This window comes from Pseudophryne corroboree, chromosome 2 (assembly GCF_028390025.1).
Source record: "Pseudophryne corroboree isolate aPseCor3 chromosome 2, aPseCor3.hap2, whole genome shotgun sequence".
Taxonomy (NCBI): Eukaryota; Metazoa; Chordata; class Amphibia; order Anura; family Myobatrachidae; genus Pseudophryne; species Pseudophryne corroboree.
The window spans coordinates 885137522-885157794 of NC_086445.1; the positions used below are offsets into that span (position 1 = coordinate 885137522).

At 44.7% G+C, this 20273-nt stretch overlaps 1 protein-coding gene across 1 annotated transcript in view; it reads left to right on the top strand.

Moving 5' to 3' along the window:
- Positions 1-19026, top strand: part of LOC135022342 (myeloperoxidase-like) — a 73089-nt gene extending 54063 nt beyond the window's left edge. Inside the window, exons 11-13 of the mRNA XM_063953307.1 lie at positions 13385-13622; positions 17178-17386; positions 18947-19026. Of these exons, the coding sequence (XP_063809377.1) occupies positions 13385-13622; positions 17178-17376 (437 nt within the window). The 3' untranslated portion in view covers positions 17377-17386; positions 18947-19026. The remainder of the gene's footprint in view (positions 1-13384; positions 13623-17177; positions 17387-18946) is intronic.
- The last annotated feature ends 1247 nt before the right edge of the window (positions 19027-20273 follow it).

Genomic DNA, 20273 nt, shown 5'->3' on the forward strand with positions numbered 1-20273 from the left:
GGTCTGTTCTACTGGGCCCTCCACTTTCCCATCCTTCTTATCCCTGTAGAATTTTTTTCGTTTCCGTTCCACAATCAATTTCTCATTCTTTTTAATGTTTAACTCAATTTTACCTTCTAGTTCTAAATATTCTGGAGAATTCAAAAAAGGAATGATTAACTCTTTTTGTTTTTGTATTTCTACCTCCAATAAATTCATTTATTTTTTCCTTTCATCGATGATAACTCTCATCAATGAAAATGAACACTCCATTAATGTCTTGTCCCATTTTAGTCTAAACTCTTCATTAACATGAGTGAAAGAGGCTGTTTTATTCATCATTAATCCCTTTGGAATCATCTGGTGGGAGATATATCTCTCTAAAGTGACAATCTCCCACCAGATTTTGTTCTCTTTCAACAATAGATTCTCAAGTTTCCTCATAACATTCTCAAGATCATCATCTGAGACATAGACAAAATCCCCTTCATCTTTAAATATACTCTCTAGGACCACTTTCCTGTCCTCTCTATATTTAAACATAGCTGCTGCACCTGTAACCTGTCAATGGAGAACCAAACAATATGCAATCTGAAATATAGGCAGATGACAATGCGCTGCTTACAGCTGCTAGTTAGATATCATAAAAAGAGGTTTCTCCTCCCTCAAAATAGAACAGACAAGTACAAACATATATGATACCACTGAACCAGCGCTGTGTAGGGGTCAAATTAGGATCGTATTCCAGTAGTTTTCCTTAGTTCTCAATTTGTACCGGAAAAAAAAGGAAAATTGCAAAGCATAGTGCATTATCTTGGGTTACATGGTTTTAAAGATAGGAAAACTACTGGAATACGATCCTAATTTGACCCCTACACAGCGCTGGTTCAGTGGTATCATATATGTTTGTACTTGTCTGTTCTATTTTGAGGGAGGAGAAACCTCTTTTTATGATATCTAACTAGCAGCTGTAAGCAGCGCATTGTCATCTGCCTATATTTCAGATTGCATATTGTTTGGTTCTCCATTAACAGGTTACAGGTGCAGCAGCTATGTTTAAATATAGAGAGGACGGGAAAGTGGTCCTAGAGAGTATATTTAAAGATGAAGGGGATTTTGTCTATGTCTCAGATGATGATCTTGAGAATGTTATGAGGAAACTTGAGAATCTATTGTTGAAAGAGAACAAAATCTGGTGGGAGATTGTCACTTTAGAGAGATATATCTCCCACCAGATGATTCCAAAGGGATTAATGATGAATAAAACAGCCTCTTTCACTCATGTTAATGAAGAGTTTAGACTAAAATGGGACAAGACACTAAAGGAGTGTTCATTTTCATTGATGAGAGTTATCATCCATGAAAGGAAAAAATAAATGAATTTATTGGAGGTAGAAATACAAAAACAAAAAGAGTTAATCATTCCTTTTTTGAATTCTCCAGAATATTTAGAACTAGAAGGTAAAATTGAGTTAAACATTAAAAAGAATGAGAAATTGATTGTGGAACGGAAACGAAAAAAATTCTACAGGGATAAGAAGGATGGGAAAGTGGAGGGCCCAGTAGAACAGACCACAGCAAATGAGCACTCTGTACAGTCCAAACAGCAAGTAGTTAGACCGAAACAGTTTATATCTACACAAAAGAGAAATAATAAAGGCTATACAAAGCCAAATAAGATCTACACTCCAAATTGGAGAAATAGATCTTATGAGAATGTAAATGAACGGTTCAATAACCACGAAGAGCGGTTTAACTATGAGCAGAGGGTGAGTCGACAATTTGGAAATAGACATTCCGAGGATTTCTCTAGACCCAGATGGGAAGAGAGACCAATGGGAAATCAAAGATCTGAAATGCAGACCTGGAGAGGAGAGGTGATGAGAACGAATAGGTTTGATCCATTAAGGGAAAATGCCCCAGCCACGAACTCCCCCTTTTTTAGAGAGAAGAGGGAGGAGGGAGTCATTCAAATAGCCCCAAGGAGGAAAAGGGGGAAAAGAGGGGGGAAAGCGCGTAAAAAAGACCTAGAAAAAAGAGAAAGGGTAGGACCAGTGTGAAAAGAATCACTGACGATAGAGAAGGAGGAGAGAATACGGTGAATCAAAATACAGAAGGTGTAGATTTATGTAGAGGGAAAATTAAAATCTTTAACCTGAGCACACACCTTCTGACAGTACATGAAAATAGCGTTTTGGAAAAAGGGCTAAAATACGCACCTTCCAATAATATAAATCAATTCTCTTTGTTTGTAAACTTACAAAGGTATATAAGAAAACTGACCGTCAAAAAGTTTTTTCTGGGCCGTGAACTAGAAACTTCCAATACTATGGAAGAGGTGGAATATAGGAAAAAAAAGGTTTTTTGAGAGTGTATAAACACCCTCACTCCTGGCGCACCTTGATTGGGTAAATTTGAAAAAAAGCAATACAACAGCTGCAAGCACTGGGGGACTGCTGGTTCCCCCAAAAGGACAAAAATGAAAATATACAAAAGTGCTGCGCTTGAAGTAAGCTAAATTAATTGGTAAAATAAAATATATATAGAAAAATGTGTATAGGTGTCTGCTTTAATCAATTGGCAACTCACACGGAACTTGCTGATATAAACAAATTTAATAACACACACAGAATAAAAAAAAAAAATGGACACAGATGATTAAAACAAATGTTTAAAAAACATAGCTCAAGCACACTGATAGATTTGCTAGATAAATCACTGAAATGAAAGGATTGGAAATAGTGTCACTTCAATGTTGCCACATAGACCTGTTTGCGGTCTCTTTGTATCAATTGAAACTGATGAACAACAGTTAATACAGCCTATTGGAGAAAAGGTGAACAGAGCTCTCGTACCTCTAAGCTACTGGCGTCCCAGTGCAGAGGAAAAGCCGCTGGTTATAATTACCCGTCCTGCGGGAAGATGCAGTATCGCGGCACAAGAGGTACCGGAGCAGCTACCGTGCGTCCGCCGCTGGCACTAGCAAAGTGCAGGTGAAGATATTGGCAAGCCGGTAATGGTGCTGCAATGATACGCTGAGCTGGCGTTCCGGTGAAATGTTCTCCACGGCTGATTGGCAAGTTCAATTAACACCGCTGCGGGTGAAGGTAACTGGCAACACTCAGTGCGTCTGTGAGCTGAACGAAGGAGTGACGTCAACGCGTTTCGTCCCGTGTCCCGGGACTTCCTCAAGACGATCGAACTTGCCAATCAGCCGTGGAGAACATTTCACCGGAACGCCAGCTCAGCGTATCATTGCAGCACCATTACCGGCTTGCCAATATCTTCACCTGCACTTTGCTAGTGCCAGCGGCGGACGCACGGTAGCTGCTCCGGTACCTCTTGTGCCGCGATACTGCATCTTCCCGCAGGACGGGTAATTATAACCAGCGGCTTTTCCTCTGCACTGGGACGCCAGTAGCTTAGAGGTACGAGAGCTCTGTTCACCTTTTCTCCAATAGGCTGTATTAACTGTTGTTCATCAGTTTCAATTGATACAAAGAGACCGCAAACAGGTCTATGTGGCAACATTGAAGTGACACTATTTCCAATCCTTTCATTTCAGTGATTTATCTAGCAAATCTATCAGTGTGCTTGAGCTATGTTTTTTAAACATTTGTTTTAATCATCTGTGTCCATTTTTTATTTTTATTCTGTGTGTGTTATTAAATTTGTTTATATCAGCAAGTTCCGTGTGAGTTGCCAATTGATTAAAGCAGACACCTATACACATTTTTCTATATATATTTTATTTTACCAATTAATTTAGCTTACTTCAAGCGCAGCACTTTTGTATATTTTCAGAGGTGGAATATAGGCCTTTCAGGCCTAAATCCATTTTTTATCCTACCTTCTGTAAAGGAAACTTTATAGACACTTTCCATACACTTGTACTAGACGATTTGAAACAGGTTAAAAAAGGAAACTGTAGACAAAATCTAACTAGGAACGAAAGGAAAGCTCTAAAGGAATTACAAGAGAGGTCAGACATCACTAATAAACCAGCCGACAAGGGCGGGGGGGTTGTAGTGATGAATACCACAGATTATGAGGCTGAAATTTTGCGTCAGCTGGGGGACCGCACCACGTATTGGAAATTGCGGACCGACCCTACTATAGAAATTCTTAAAAAGCTGCAAACCTTGATTGATAAATACGGAAGTGTGCTTAATGAAGATGAACAAAAGTTCATCAATAATACGGAGCCTGTTATCCCGGTTGTATGTTCTCCCCAAGATCCACAAAAGTTTGGTGGATCCTCCGGGGAGACCTATAGTATCGGGAATCGACTCCGTGACAGCAAATTTGTCACAATTTATGGACCACCATCTGCAGCCCTTGGTATCATTGAACAGATCACATCTAAAGGACACCAAAGATGCTCTCAAGTTAGTTAGAGACATCACATGGGACAATGACCTTATTATGGTTACGGCCGACGTCAGGTCGTTATATACCATAATAGACCATCAAGATGGCATTGGAGCAGTGATGAAAACTTTGGAGAGAAGTGAACTGGGTGAGGAACTACAAAAAATTTTGGTGGAGTCAGTGACTTTTATTTTACAGAACAATTATTTTGCCTTTGGGGGGGATTTCTACCTACAGAAGATCGGGACCGCAATGGGCACCAGGTTCGCCCCGAGTTACGCCAATGTGTTCATGGGAAGATGGGAGGATGAGCACATATGGAATGACCATCAATTTGGGGCGAGCCTGGTGTCCTGGTCCCGGTACATAGACGATGTTCTATTCTTCTGGCGTGGAGATGAGGAGTCCCTAAGAAATTTCTGCCTATACTTGAATAATAATTCTTTAAACATAGAGTTTTCCTTTACAAGTAGTCAGGAGTGTATTAATTTTCTGGATATTACCATTTATGTGGAGAATAACTTACTCCAGACAAGAACATACACTAAAAGTACTGATTCATTGAGCTATATTAATGCAACAAGTTGCCATCATCGTAATTGGCTCCTATCAATTCCTGCAGGACAACTGAAAAGGGTCAAAAGGAATTGTTCTAAGGATGAACAGTTTCAGGTACAGGCTGGGAAAATGCAGGAAAATTTTATGGCATGTGGTTACAATAAAGATTGGATAGATAGGGCAGATAGATAGGGCAGCGAGGGATGTGGAAACCCTAGATAGAGACTCTTTACTGAGGGATAGGGGAGATGACCTTAAAGTCAAAGAGAATAAGAAGAAAGATCTTGGATGGGCTTTTGTGACCACCTATAATGACCAATACAGATCAATAGAGAGAATTATGACCCGACACTGGAATGTCCTAAAAAAGGACCCGGTGATAGGGGTGTCCCTGCCCAATAAACCAGTGTGCATCTATCGAAAAGCACCAAATATAGGAAATAGCCTTGTAAGAAGTGCTTACCCTCCGGAAAAAAAACCCTCAAAGGTTAAATCGAAGGGTTTCTACAGATGCATGTCTTGCATTGCCTGCAAAGAAGTGAAAATGGCGAACCAAAGTAAAACCAGTAAATTGGATATTAATGGGAAACCATTTGAAATAAAAGATTTTATTACGTGTGCAACGAAGAATGTTGTATACGCAGTGGAGTGCGAGTGTAAACTGGTATATATAGGGCGAACATCCAGACCCTTGAAGGTTAGGTTGGGGGAACACCTCAGGAACATCAGAAAGGGTCTGGAAACCCATGCCCTCTCTAACCACTTTAAGAGGGTACATGGGTGTTCCACAACAGCTATTACTCGGTTTGTAGGTTTACAGTGGATACAGGGACACTGGAGAAGGAGGGACATTTCCACTCAATTAGCTAAGGCCGAAATGAAACTAATCTATGATATGGGTACCCTCCAACCGGGGGGACTAAATTTAGACTTTGAAGTCAAGTGGTTCCTATAGTAAGTTATAATTACATTGTGACATTGGTAATTTATTTTTATTTTTAAACCTTTTAGATCATATTGATATGTATGTTCCAAAGAACCGGACATCAACTAAACTCCTATTTATGAGATGCCTCCATGATTATGAAAAGCGGAGCGGTCCGGGAACACGACTGGTTCCGATTACCATAGTAACCAATGAAGCTAAATGATTGCGGGAGAGGAAGGTCTCTATGGTAACGACATACACCAGAGAGCGGTCATGTGATCGGGAAACGTGATGACGTGAGCCGCAACACGTGACTAGACGACGAGCGCTCGGGGTGAATACAGGACAGATGTAATTACGGGATGGAATCGAGCACATGATCTAGTGACGTCTCTATTTGTTTTGATCACGTGACCGGAGAGCGAGACCGTGAGTGAAAGAGGAGGCTGGAGATGTCATAAGGAGGCGGTCCTGGCACACGAGTGTCACAGACTTGTAGGATGATTATTGTATAGAGACCAGCTGTGCCGGGACCAATTAGGAACAAGGGAGGGACTTTTAAATCACGGAGAGAGATAGAGAAGGCATTCAGAGGAGCTGACCTTGAGAAAGACCCAGGAAGGGTCGGAACGCGTGGGTGCCCTTGTGGACTGATCTGACTGAAGGAGGACGTGGTACCACCAATGCCAGACCTGGAAGGCCTATGACACCAGAGAACTCTCCAAGCTGCAGTTGGAAAGCCTGATGTTCACACGCTCATAGAACTTATTTTTCAGTTCTCACCAGCTCGTGGTAATTACCCATTGCTCTATTTTGTCAGGATTCGGCCCACAGAAGAATGCCTTATAGCACATGTTGTGCAGATTTTAACTTTGTGTAGTGGAGATTGTTTTGCTATTCAGCTTCCACTATTGTCATTTGTTTTTTAAGTGTCAATTTTTAAGTGATTAAAAAAACCATGTAACCCAAGATAATGCACTATGCTTTGCAATTTTCCTTTTTTTTCCGGTACAAATTGAGAACTAAGGAAAACTACTGGAATACGATCCTAATTTGACTCCTACACAGCGCTGGTTCAGTGGTATCATATATGTTTGTAATGATTGCGTCATACCTTCCAAAATGTAACAGTTCAGAAATAGAAAAAAAAAATCACTTATCATTCACCCAAACCCCACCAAACAACCTGCACACATTTGTGTGAGGCCACACTCACTTTGAAATTAAGCCCGTGCCTTTTTTGAATTTCCAAAATTAGCACAATTGGGATGTAGGTTCCATAACGATTCAGGAAAGAAGAACTGCCTATTAACTATTTCTATTCAACTATTTTAAAAGTAGTGGTCGACGAAGGCAATAGTTGTTGCATATTGTTGCATATTGTGTTTATACTAAAATTTAAGAAACAAAATTCTACAACTAATTCATTGATGATCATAGATGTGCTAAACTTAGCACATCTCCGATCATTTTCACAGACATGCGGGGGGACGCCCAGCACAGGGCTAGTCTACCCCGCATGTCAGGCCCCCCCCCTCCCCCCACAGGTACAAAAGCATCACATGGCGGGGATGCTTTTGTACCTGATGAGCAGCACCCTACCAGCACAGCTCCTGCGCGCTGGTAGGGAGCTTCTCGTTGCATCCTGGGTTGCAGTGGCTGCATGTGACGTGACGCAGCCGCCGCGGCCCACCCCCCAACGGTCCGGACATGCCTCCGTTGTCCGGACCGCGCCCCGCCAATAACGTACTAACGCCATTGGCACAACCCCCAGTGGCGCACCCAGGGGGGGGGTTCCGAGCACCCAGAAACCCCCCTCCACCAAAAATAAATAAATAAATATATATATTTTTTGCTGCATGAGTATTATTAATGGCTGTCTAGCGTCCTCTGCAGCCTGCTGTCTTCCTGGTGGTAAGTGCTTAATAAAAGTTTATTTTAATTATAGTACATACAGTATATATCCATGTGCATGCATATATATATACACATGTATATACATACATACATTTAACACACACACACACACACACACACACACACACACACACACACATGATATATATATATATCCAATGAATCCACACTCATTGCTGCAAATTACATCATGGGCGGTGCTCCATAAAGGGCTCTCAAATAGTCCAAAATATATCCAAGAAGAGTACAGGCACTCACCACTTCCTTGATGATAATGAATTTATTATACCTCACAGGTGTATCTCACATAGAGATGAACGACAGCATGTCAGCAAAAATGTCGACGTTTCGGCTCCATCTGAGCCTTTGTCAAGACAGACAAAATCACATCAGGTTAACACCCAGCAGCCTGATGTGATTTTGTCTGTCTTGACAAAGGCTCAGATGCAGCCGAAACGTCGACATTTTTGCTGACATGCTGTCATTCATCTCTATGTGAGATACACCTGTGAGGTATAATAAATTCATTATCATCAAGGAAGTGGTGAGTGCCTGTACTCTTCTTGGAGATATATATATATATATATATATATATATATATGTGTATGCATGTTTAATATGCTATGTATATGTGTATATATATATATATATATATATATATATACTAGCTGCTTCATCGCGCCCTACGGGCGCTCTTCACACCGTCGCAAGGGGCTACGCCCCCTTAACCCTTGCATGCCTTTCTGGGGTTCAAGATTTGTATTATATGGAGTATTACCTGCATTCCTTTGTCAGTGGTTAAATATTGCACAATGAAAGGGCGTGCGATGGTGAAGAAGGCACAGCCCCTTGCGATGGTCTGGAGGCGCCGTGGGTAGGGGAGGGGCAGGTACGGGTGGTGCGGCAGATGGGGAGGGGGTCTGGAGGCGCTGCAGGTGGGGGAGGGGTAGGTGCGGGGGTGCCATGGGTGGGGGAGGGGTCGTGGGGGGGGGGACCGCAGATGGAGGAGGGTGTCTGCAGATGCTGCGGGTGGAGGGGGGCAGGTGTGGGGGGAGACATATATGGGGGGTGGATGGTGGAGGGGGTCTGGAGGTGCTGTGGGTGGTGGAGGGGCGGAGGAGTGGGAGCCACGGGTGGTGTAGGGGGTCTGGAGGCACAGCGTGTGGGGGAGGGGTGGAGTGCCGCATGTGGTGGAGGGGAAGGTGCGGAGGTGTGGTGCATTGAGGAGGGGTCTGGAGGCGCTGCGGGTACTGTACCTGCCAAAAAGGTAGTTGGAGGGTATGCAGTAACAGGGCCAGGACAGGCGTGACAGGGTCAGATCAGGGGTGACAGGGCCAGGATAGGGGTAACAGGGCCAGCATAAGGGTGAAAGGGCCAGGATAGGGGTGACAGGGCAAGGCCAGGGGTGACAGGGACATGACAGAACACGGGAGAGATTGGTATTAGGGACAAAACAGTGGTGACAGACAGATGTGTCTTACCGGAGTCACGGCTGCTGCTGTTCCACTCCAACCTGTTGGGATCTGCTGCTGGTGGAGACTTGGCATGGCTGACTCTCTCAGGCTGGAGTCCTGCTTCCTCTGCCCGTCAGCATCCCTCCCCCCCCTCCTCAGTCACACACCGCAGACCTCGCGCAGCTGCCGGGCACTGTGGTAAGGGGAGACTGGGAGTGACTGGTTAGCTCCCAGGAGACGCTGCGGCTGGAGGGAGGAGGGGGTCGGAGCCTGCAAGCAGCTCGGACTTCTGCAGCGCTACCCGCTGGCTAAAGTGTGTGAAGGAGCTGGGCGCACCTCACTGCGGGCGGCAGCACTGCAGCTAGCGGTGGGGTTGCCGGGGCTGGAGATAACAGAGGCAGTACGGAACCTGCACAGCAGCAGGTGCCCCACAAAACTGCAGCTAAGAAGCGTGGAGTGTGCTAGAAAGTGACGCTCCTCCGCGCCAGAGAGACCCTGCTGAGTATGCTGATGTGGGGGGTCAAGCACACAGTGAGCCGGTGCCCGTCTGTCTGTACGGCATACCCCCTCACACACCCCCATACCTCCCAACTGTCCCGGGGTTCCGGCAGCAGAGCCGGATTAAGGGGGATGGGGGGGGGGGGCAGGGGGTACGTACCGTGGGCCCCACAGTTTTAGAGGGCCCCCCGGCTGGAGTAGCTCTGTCCCAGCTCAGAAGCTCCACCGTCCTGCCAGCAACAGCGGCAGCATTGTGCTACAGTCAGCACACGCTGCTGCGTGTTGGCAGCTCTGTGGTGTTGCCTGCTTTCTTCTGCCTGTGCGGGTGTGTAGGGGGAAGCGACCACCTCCTCTGGATTTAGCCCTAGCTGAGGGGCCAAAATTCCATATAAAAAAAAATAATAATACCGGAATTTGCATAAGGGGGCGTGGCCACGCTGCCACGATTAGGCCACGCCCCCAGCCCCACAGCAGAGACAGCCATGAGATAGGGCTCCCCTGTCTCAAGTGCCCTGGGCCCCCCGGACTCATAATCCGCCCCTGGAGGCATGCCAGCAGCTCACAGAGCGCTGGGCATGCCCCCTCACTGACGAAAATGGGGGCCCTCCCGTGAAGCCACGCCCCCTTTTGTTGACCACGCCCCCTTTTTGCTGCGCGCGCGTGTGTGTGTGTGTGTGCCCTCCTTCTGCCTGAAGAAAGCTGGGAGGTATGCACCCCTGTCTGCCTGAAGAAAGCTGGGAGGTATGCACCCCTGCCTGTGCCATGCCCATACTATCTGCTTCTGCTCCTAGTCTCCTATAGATTTGCCCAGATCTGTGACTCATTTGACTAACTCCGCCCAGTGTTGTGACTCCGCCCAGCGTTAGCAAATGAGTCACAAAGTCACAGATCTGGGCTATTATATAGAAGATATATGTGTATATACGGTATATATATGTGTAGATATGTGTGTATCTATATATATATATATATATATATATATATATATATATATATATTTATACATACACACAGACACACTAGTTTTACGGACCCAGCATAGACTGGGTCACCTCAGTCCCCACCCCCGTGATTGGCTCCACCCAGTTCTGGAAACCCCCCCATGCAAATCCTGCGTTTGCCACTGACCCCTCCCACCCCGCGACTGTCAATCAGGCAAAGGCGATTGCAGCCCAGAGATGCTGATAGCATCTCACTGGGCTCTCGGGGTGTGCACGCGCAGTGCGGCCGCTGCACATGTGCGCTCCACAAAAATATTCAGACTGCAATTGCTGCCGTTGCAACGATCCAGTCTGAATTACCCCCCAAATACAATTGCTGCTAATACACAAGACAGCTTCAAGTGTCATGTTTAGGTCTGTCCTAACCAAAAGACTAAAATGTTGTTCCCACATCTTCCCATCAGATTTGCATCCCACAATCCTTTAAAGGACAAGAAAAAAGGGGCAAAATAATTTGACACCCTTTTCTCTATTATCACTAATCTACAGTATGTCTCCCTTGCAGTACTGTACAGGATTCCTGTGAGAAGACTAGCTGTAGATCAGATTAGGTGGAGATTGCAACAACTACACTTCGGGAGTCCTTACTCCTTCAGTGCATCCATGGATCATGAGTAACTTTAGAACCTTAAGGGAAGATGCATCAAACATTCTAAAGGAAAAAGAGGGTGTTGCCCATAGCATGGTACATCTGGGGGATTCTTAATATTTGCGGGTACTCCCCGAAAATGGCTGTTTTTGTGGGGATATCCCACAATATATGTTGTAGAATGTAGTGTGCTACTGCGGTATCACCATGGTACTCAATAAGTAAGTAAAACCAAGATGGCCGCCTTCTGTACTTCTGCGAATGCACTGCGCCATCTTGTTACTGTGTTAGAACACCACAGTGAGACATAGACATATTTCACTTAGCTCAGTGACCCTGTGAGTGTCTGGATGGATCTAGCAATTACCAGACGCTGTATTAACACACCGCTACCCACATACATGGCCGACTGGTCCTCTGTATGCTCTGCTCAAGCTCCACCCCATCTAGAATACCTGAAGTGTGTAACTGTGAGTATAGCTGTACAAACAAACTCTGTTGTGCTTCAAATAAACCAGATACATGGTTAAGCACCAATGGGCTATCATCTGCATCTCATTATCCGCTGGTGCAGCTATTGTACTCTGCATTTATCCACCAATATCACACACATACCAACAATAACCACAAAATAGGCTCATTCAGCATATGAGCAGTGCATAATGCATAATGTAATTGAAACATCAGTGGTTTTGTACTTGTCTTCATTAAACATTGTATACATTATGAGGGTGGTTCAATAAGTAAGGTAACAAGACCGTGTAATATTCTCTATTTCATTTCTGACCAGGCCAGATCATGTAGACCACTCATGGCTCCCCATTGCAAATAGACTGTGTCTCATATCAGTCATACTGCACCAACATCAGGTGTAAGATGGCGGGGCTGGTGGAAACATAGTCAAACATAGCGGGATCAGATTTCTGCCCCTAAAGGGGACATCAGCAGCTGAAATTCATTGCCATCTTGTGGAGGTGTACGGTGATAATGTCATGTCACAGAAGCAGGTTTGGGTTTGGTGCACTGCCTTTGATAATGGCAGGACAGACATTCAAGATGTTACCATTGGGAGGTACTGAACCATCCTCCCTGCCCTGAACTGGCACTGAGTGATTTACATCTCTTTGGACCGTTGTAGAGGCACCTGGGTGGAAGGCGATTCGCAGGCCCGCCATCATGGGGGGACGGTGGGTACCCCAGGCCCGGACCGAGATAGGGCCCGGGTGCTTGTAGTCAGATTCAGGGATGCAGGTCAGCTGCCTGCCTGCGCATCGGCAGGCAGCCACAGAGGGCGAGGCAGAGCCGGCCGTGAGCCAATCGGAGCTCATGGGCTGGCAGCCAAACAAGAGCTGCCATTTGGCTCTGTATTAAGAATATGGATGCGGCTTTGCTTCTGTCCCTCCGTGGCTGCCCTTCCGATGCGCTCTGTCCCTCTGTGGCTGCTTGCCCCCTGATCCTAACTACAACCATGCGGGCCCACTCAAAAGGTAAAGTTTGGGGAATGCAGGGAAGGGGGGCAGAGCGGACAGTGTGTGTGGTTTGGGTGCCCTGCGTTGTGAGGGTCAGTCCCGGGCCCCATCATTTCTGATGGCAGCCCTGGCGATTCGCAACCAACAGTGAAGTTCAGCAAGACATCATATCCTGGCTTTAGGCGCTGGCTAGACACTATTTTCTTGTATGCCGGGATAGATGCCTTGGTGTACCGTTGGAACAAATGCTTAGACAAGTATGGGGACTATGTGGAAAAATAATCTGTACTAAGGCCATACTATTGATTATACATACTGTATGTATGAGCTGAATAAATTTACATGAGAGGTCTTGCTACAGTACCTTATTTGTTGAACCACCCTCAAATTATTTAACATCTAGGTATTTGCTGTACATAAGGTAGTGAACTTACATAATAATTATTACTTACTGATCATTTTCCTGGATAAGAGAGGTATAAGAGCAATGAGAAATCAGCACTATGCTGATTATTTATGTATACAATTTGTTACAAATATAATGTGCTCTCCGTATCTTATCATGCTTATTAGTGTATTCCTAAATAAGGTATATCCTGCTTTCGTTCTTTATATCAAAGGATACAATTCATGGAGGAGGTTCTGTGGCCTTTCTGCACCTCGTAATGTGGAGGAATTGGCCACTGTGCTTAATAATAAGAAACTCGCTGAAAAATTGATTAGTTTATATGGAACACCTGAAAACATTGATGTCTGGGTTGGAGGAGTCTCTGAGCCCCTGGTTCCCAATGGAAGAACCGGGAAGTTGCTTTCTTGTCTGATTGGAAATCAGTTCCGTAGGGCTCGAAATGGAGATCGGTAAGTTTCTTTACAGATTATGAATTAAATACATGTGTCTATAGACAAATAAATGGAAACAAGAAACAGCCATACATTTTCCTGATCTATTACAGAGTCCAGTAACTGCTTTAGTATTATTATTAAGGACAGATACTGTAATAGTGTCTCCAACTTGTCAGAGCCGGATTAAGACCCCATGGGGCACTAAGCAAGATACCGGTCTGGGGCCCTTCTCCTTTGTTATATCAAGATTACAATCTTCTTAACGTATAGATACACCCTAAATTATCACTCCAGCCCCCTTTACTGTATATGTTACTCACAGGCCCATTATGTGTCACTCCAGGCCCCTTATATGTCACTTTAGGCCAGCCGTCTATTTGTCACTCCAACCCTGGGCTCCCTCATGTGCCACTTGTCTCCAGTCAGCCCCCCTCATGTGTCAGTCCAGGCCAGCTACCTGATGTGTCACTCCAGCCGCAGCCCAAACAAACTTACCTTCTTTGACTTTTGCTTCTTTTAAACAACTCACTGAACACGCCACACACAAATCACAGGGATATTTGCGCTAAACCACTGCTACCCATAAATCTGCGGTGTCTAGCGTATTGTGATGTAGGTGTGTCCAGGGCTCATGCATGCATACACCCCTCCCTGCATTCCTAACTCACATTGCACTCGCTGGCAGCGGAGCAGGTGGCAGCCAGGCCCCATGGATTACTCTGGGCCATAGGTAGCCATCTGCACTGCCTTTTTGGTAATCCAGCTCTGCAACTCAGTATAGAAAAGAAATATAGCAAAAGATATTACACCAGATGCATCATCGCTTGGAAAATGATAAAACGGAGAGTGAAAAAGCACCAGCCAATCAGCTCCTAACTGCCATTTTCAAACACAGCCTGTGACATGACAGTTAGGGCTGATTGGCTTGTACTTTTTCTTTCTCCATTTTATCACTCTCCAAGCGATGATGTATCTAGCCCATTGACTCCTATATGTGCCCTGTATCACAAAATGAGAAAGTCTGTTATACGTATTGGGCACCTGGGCTCTGCTGACATAGGCGTATGAGTGACATGAGGAGGATGTAATATGGGTATGCTCATGGAGTGAGTCTAAATGATGCTTGATGGTCAGAGACTCATAGATTGTACAGGAGATTAAGCACACTAGTGAAACTTGGGAACAATGGACTAGTGATATGCAAGGACACTGAAATGGAACCAGGAGCCACCAGGTCACCAGGTGACCTCTTACCTAATGATCAATAAAGACTAGCCAGGCCAGAGACCCACACCAGAAGCAAGGCAACTCCTAGAACTCAAAGCAGTATAGTACTAACAGAATGGAACTGGAATCCATATCAGGAATCGGAGTCTTATGTAACCAGAAAAGAGCTTGAGGAAGCTATATCCCTTGTACTGCTGTGGCGCAAGACCTGATCCCGGAATCCAGATGGGGAACTCAGAACAGAGAAAAAATCCAGGTAAAGCAGTACTGGACACCGGAGCGCATAGACTGTAGCCCAATCATGTACTCCAGCCCTGGAACCTGCTCACTATACTGCCAGCGCAAGACAGCAGCACACAGTACTGGGAAACCAATAACAGTCAGCTAGAGAATGCCAAAACCTGAGTGAACTACAGAGTATAGGCAGGGCCTGATAAACCAATAGGCTGATCAGGCTGCAGCCTGGAGCGCTGGGTCCTGGGGGGGATGCAGCACCCGTCTCCTGCAGGCTCATGGTACTCAACCCAAAAAATGTCGCCCTGGCTGATTACGTTCCCAGAGGAGCACTGTGGGTGTGGTGGACGTCACGTGTGTCATAATATCATGCGCCGCCCTCGCATCTGCTCCTAGAGCCGCTGCAGACACTGAAGGGGGAGGACAGGGAGTGACAGTGTCAGCTGACGTGACCAGCCCCAGCCAGGCCAGCACCAACAATCTGTATTTGACCTATTGCTAAAATATAAATTAGCAGAATTGATATTCAGATTGAAGTGCTCATGATAATCACGATGTTGTGCTGCTGAACCATATTTAAATCTACTGTAAACAAGTTATATGACAATGGACATTTAGCTGAATATGAGCAAAAGTAAATATAAGTGAAAAAATTGATGGCAAGGATGGGGAAGGGGGGCGGCCACTTCTGCATTAGCCTAAGGCAGCTGGAACCCTTAATCAGGCCTTATAGGTAATACTAGCAAACACAGTCCATGAAACTATTGGGCACACCGCAGAGCAGAATCCACAAGAATGGTTAGCGGTGAGTAAAGCAGCAGATGAGATGAACCTCAGATACACTGGCTGGGCTGGAGATGGATTGTTAGAAGCAAGTCTATATGCAGCGTGGAAGCAAAGAGACTAGAGATGCTTAAACAGGTACAGGCTAGCCTAGAGATGTGGACAGATGCAGGAAACACAGATATGCTGGAAATGTAGCAGCTGCAGGGAATCCAGATAAGTTGAAAATGTACACATAGTAGTTGGGAACAGCATTGAGCAGGTTACCATGATTAGCTGACGGCAGCACTGAGCAGGGTACATGGAAGTACTGGACAGAACACATGGATAAGCTGAAGGCAGGAACATGCTGACACTGGAGACTGATAGCAAAATAACACTAGCATCATTCAGATAGCAAAGGCCTGTGATCAGTAACTATACCCCAGAGGGAAAGCATTGCTCTGACATGGTTTGCTGGTAGTCTCAGGTTTACATTAGAACAAAAGGATGTCCATTGGTGGAGGAAGTCAGATGACCACTGCAGAACTAAGGTTGGCTGAATGAATCACATATACAGAGAAGTTATTGTACAAATGCGCTGCCTATGATGTAAATGCAGCCCACTAATAAACAGAGGAACCTTCACACAAAATTCCAAGAATATAAATGGTAACAACAGAAATGGTTTAAAGTAGGCGCAAACACCGTAAATGAATCCTTACATAAGCATCCTTATGAAAAGACAGGAGTGAAATCTTGATTTTTGTATGCTCCGTGTTCTCGAATCCCTTGTCCACACAACCTCAGTGATACAGAGTACTTCTTTTTCTCAATAAAGAAGAAGAGGTCATAGTGCAGATCAATTTCACAGGGACAACGTATTTATTTAACATAGAACACTCACAAAATTCATAAACAAACAAGCATGTAACCACTGCCAGTGGATAGAAAGGGGTGCTGGTATTGGATATCTTCTAGTTACCCTACCAAGATGGCACAAGGGGAAGCACCGGAGGTCCCGGACACCACAACGGTACAAGGGAAGTCGAAGTACCAGGATCAGTCCACCCGCAGTCCAGAGATCAGCTAGCACCACCTGCTTAAGCAGGTAGTTGGGAGGGTAACTACGCCCAGTACAGCCCACGATGTCCGGAGATGCTAGGCACGCCCCCAGAGTGACGTTCTCGGGTTGCCCATGAGGCCACACCCCCTCTATATGACCACGCCCCCTTTGTTGGCGCTGGCACGCCAGGAGATCAAGGCTGTGCAGCTGGTGTCACTTTAATGTTAGCTAGAACTGTGCACATAAAAATATGAATGACCATTCGTTACTTTTCTATTTAGGTTTTACTATGAAAGTACCACAGTGCTCAGTCCAGCGCAAAGAAGCTCAATAGACAAAGTGAACATGGCCAGTATCATATGTAGTAATACTAACATCAAACAGGTCCCTCGCAATGTCTTCATGGGGAACAAGTACCCTTATGATTTTGTCAACTGTATCAGCATCCCATCGCTGGACCTGCGTCCTTGGACAGCTTGAGACAGAGACAGTGAGTACACAATAACAGCTTGTTGTCAAACACGTACTGAAGATGGTTGGTAGAGATGAGTGACGTTTCAAACTGCTCTTTCACTAATAATATTTAGGCTACAGTAATATAGATCAACTAGCAGGCTATAACATTTTGACGGATTCAGTATGATATCCTGGCTGTTGGGATCCCGGTGGTCAGGAGACCGATGCCAGGATCCTGACAGCCAGAATACCGGCGGCGACTGCAGCGTGTCCCCTCACGAGCTTGCTGCATTCACAAGCTTTTAGTGTTTTTGCTTCTTCCAACACGGTAAAATAAATTCTACCCAAACAGTGTTTTTGATTGAAATTGTAAGAAATGTAACTAAAAGTAAACGTGTGTTTTATGCACCCTCTCTGCTCCTGTCAGGTGTGCAGTGCACAGACATCCCAATGCCGGCGCATACACTGTTAGCTTCGGCAACCTTTTAATCATGATAAATACATGGAAACTGCAGGGAGAGGGATTTGCCAGACAGAACTTACTTGAGCTCTGTCCGAGCCGGTGAATATTCATTCATTGCTGTGATTTAAAATATGAATATGCTTGAATATTTAGTATCACAATATAATTGTGATTTTTGATAAATATGCTCTTATTCTCTATCTGCCTCCCAGCCTGCAGCCTGCAGCCAGACAGTGAATGTCTATTAGCAGGCTGACTGGAAAATGGCTGGAGCTATCCACCAATCATAGTGCTGACTGCCATTCTCTGTATGGAATCATATGGAGAGATGGCACAGGACCGCAGAAGGGAAATGTTATAATTGTTTTTTTATTGGATCACATGAATGGATGTGAAGGGAACCCAGTGCATTGCTCTGCCCAGGGCCTACAATCCTGGTAAGATAGCCATGGATGTATGCTTTTAAGATGTGTCAAGCTCCATACACACTCGGCGATATTTTGAACAATATCGCTCAGAAAGGGCCTAGTGTGTACACTCATTATTGTGAACGATGCGCACTCCCCTGCGTCGTTAACAACCCCTCCCTCGTCTGAACATGTACAGACGTAGGGGGTCCTCGCTAACGGCAGCCATGCTGCAGATGCAGCATGGCTGTTGTTTCCCCCCCTACACCGCTCACTTTTCCGGTGGCATCGGCAAGTGTGTATGCACTTGCCGATGCCGGCACCCCGGCGAGTCCCTGCTGTCGCTAATATTGGCGTCGGCGGGGGCTTGGCTAGTGTGTACTGGCCTTTAGGTATATATATCTGGACAATAAGAGTAATTAGGGTGATAGGTTGTGAAAGTCTAAATTATTCAATGCTGGTATATGGAATCATAGCCAGCCTCAGAGAAACATTTGTTGATGCTTGCTGATTTACGTTCTATGTGCTCTGCTTACACTGTTCTTGGTGTTAATTATTTCTGCATGAATTAAAACAATTTGTAAATTAATTCTCTGATAGCAAACATGTGTGCAGGCAATAACACTACTTTAAGTCATAATAAATGTATTCTGTTACTTAGAGAAGGGAAAGGTTTTTTTATTTTTTAACTTTTAATGCATGTTTGTTAATTCTTGCATTCTAGGTCCTGGCTTCTGTTTGAAAGCACTGAGAAAACGGATGTATCCAACATCGACAGATAAAGAAGATGCCAGTTAATTTTCTTGCTAATCCTAGAAAAATATTAAACTGATTATGTATTTCAATTAGTATTTTTTTTATTAATAAACTTGTTACTGCTAATAGTAATTATCACTCATGTATCTGAATACGTTGCTGTAAAACAAAATTTTATTTCATCTTTATGTTAATAATGTACATAACATGTCAGTTCCACATTCAGGGCTGTAGAGAGATGTGCTGGGCCCTGGTACTTTTTGGGGGAGTGGTCTAATCATGGATGGCATGGTTATGCCCCCTTAGAGAAAAATGTATTGACTGCACGCTGATAAGGAGGGGGCGCCACTGCTGACATGTAAGAAGTGGGGCAGGGGGCGGACCCTGGCCCTTCCAACAAGAACAGGCTTGGGTAATTAGTACCTGCCTCCCACTCAGCGGCCCTGTCCACATCTCAAAAGTACACAACTTCCCCTGAGGTATAAACCTTATCAAATTGTGGTAAAGTATAGGACATTTTATAGCCATTATTAGTTATATTATCTTCTTCCATAAAACACTTTCTCTCAAAGGAACCAACGCGTAACTATCTGTACAAGTCAGAAAGTTACCACAATGCATAACAAGATAGAAACACTTCATGCATGTAAATTAAATAAAATATGTGTTGAAGGTTCTAAACCTCCTAATGATAATGTGTGGACCTCTATTCTAAAAGTAAAACATTCAATACCCTTAATACCATGAAATAATGACACGGAGACTTAAATTTGGCAGAAAATTGTTAGCTATTTATTGTACCCTAACCATTAGAAAAAACCTGTAAAGTAAAATTTAAGTTAACATGCCGATTCAACCGACATATGGTGGCAGAAAAAAGAACGGCTATAATCCACTGACGATAACCTCAAAACATTAAAAACCCAAACAATCCTAATCTACCACAAACCATACATAGGTAATAGGTGCTTGACTCAGACCTCCACGCTGACTGCCCACCCTGACGGGTGATGACGCTGCCCCCTGTTGGGTGATCTAGCGGCCTTAAAAGTCAATGGAGGTGAGTGCACCTAAACCACACCAATACTGTAAAAAACTGTAACTAACAAGTCAAACTATAACCTGCCGTTCTTTTCCGCCAACAAATAGCCAACGATAAACCACAACTAACAATCCAGAGCCAAGACACTCCATGCCAGAACCTCTACCTAATGGGGTGGGAGGGTGGGAAGGCAAACCAGAAGTAAGAGACCCCTAGTTAGCCTATATATCCCTATATATACTGATCCCTCCCC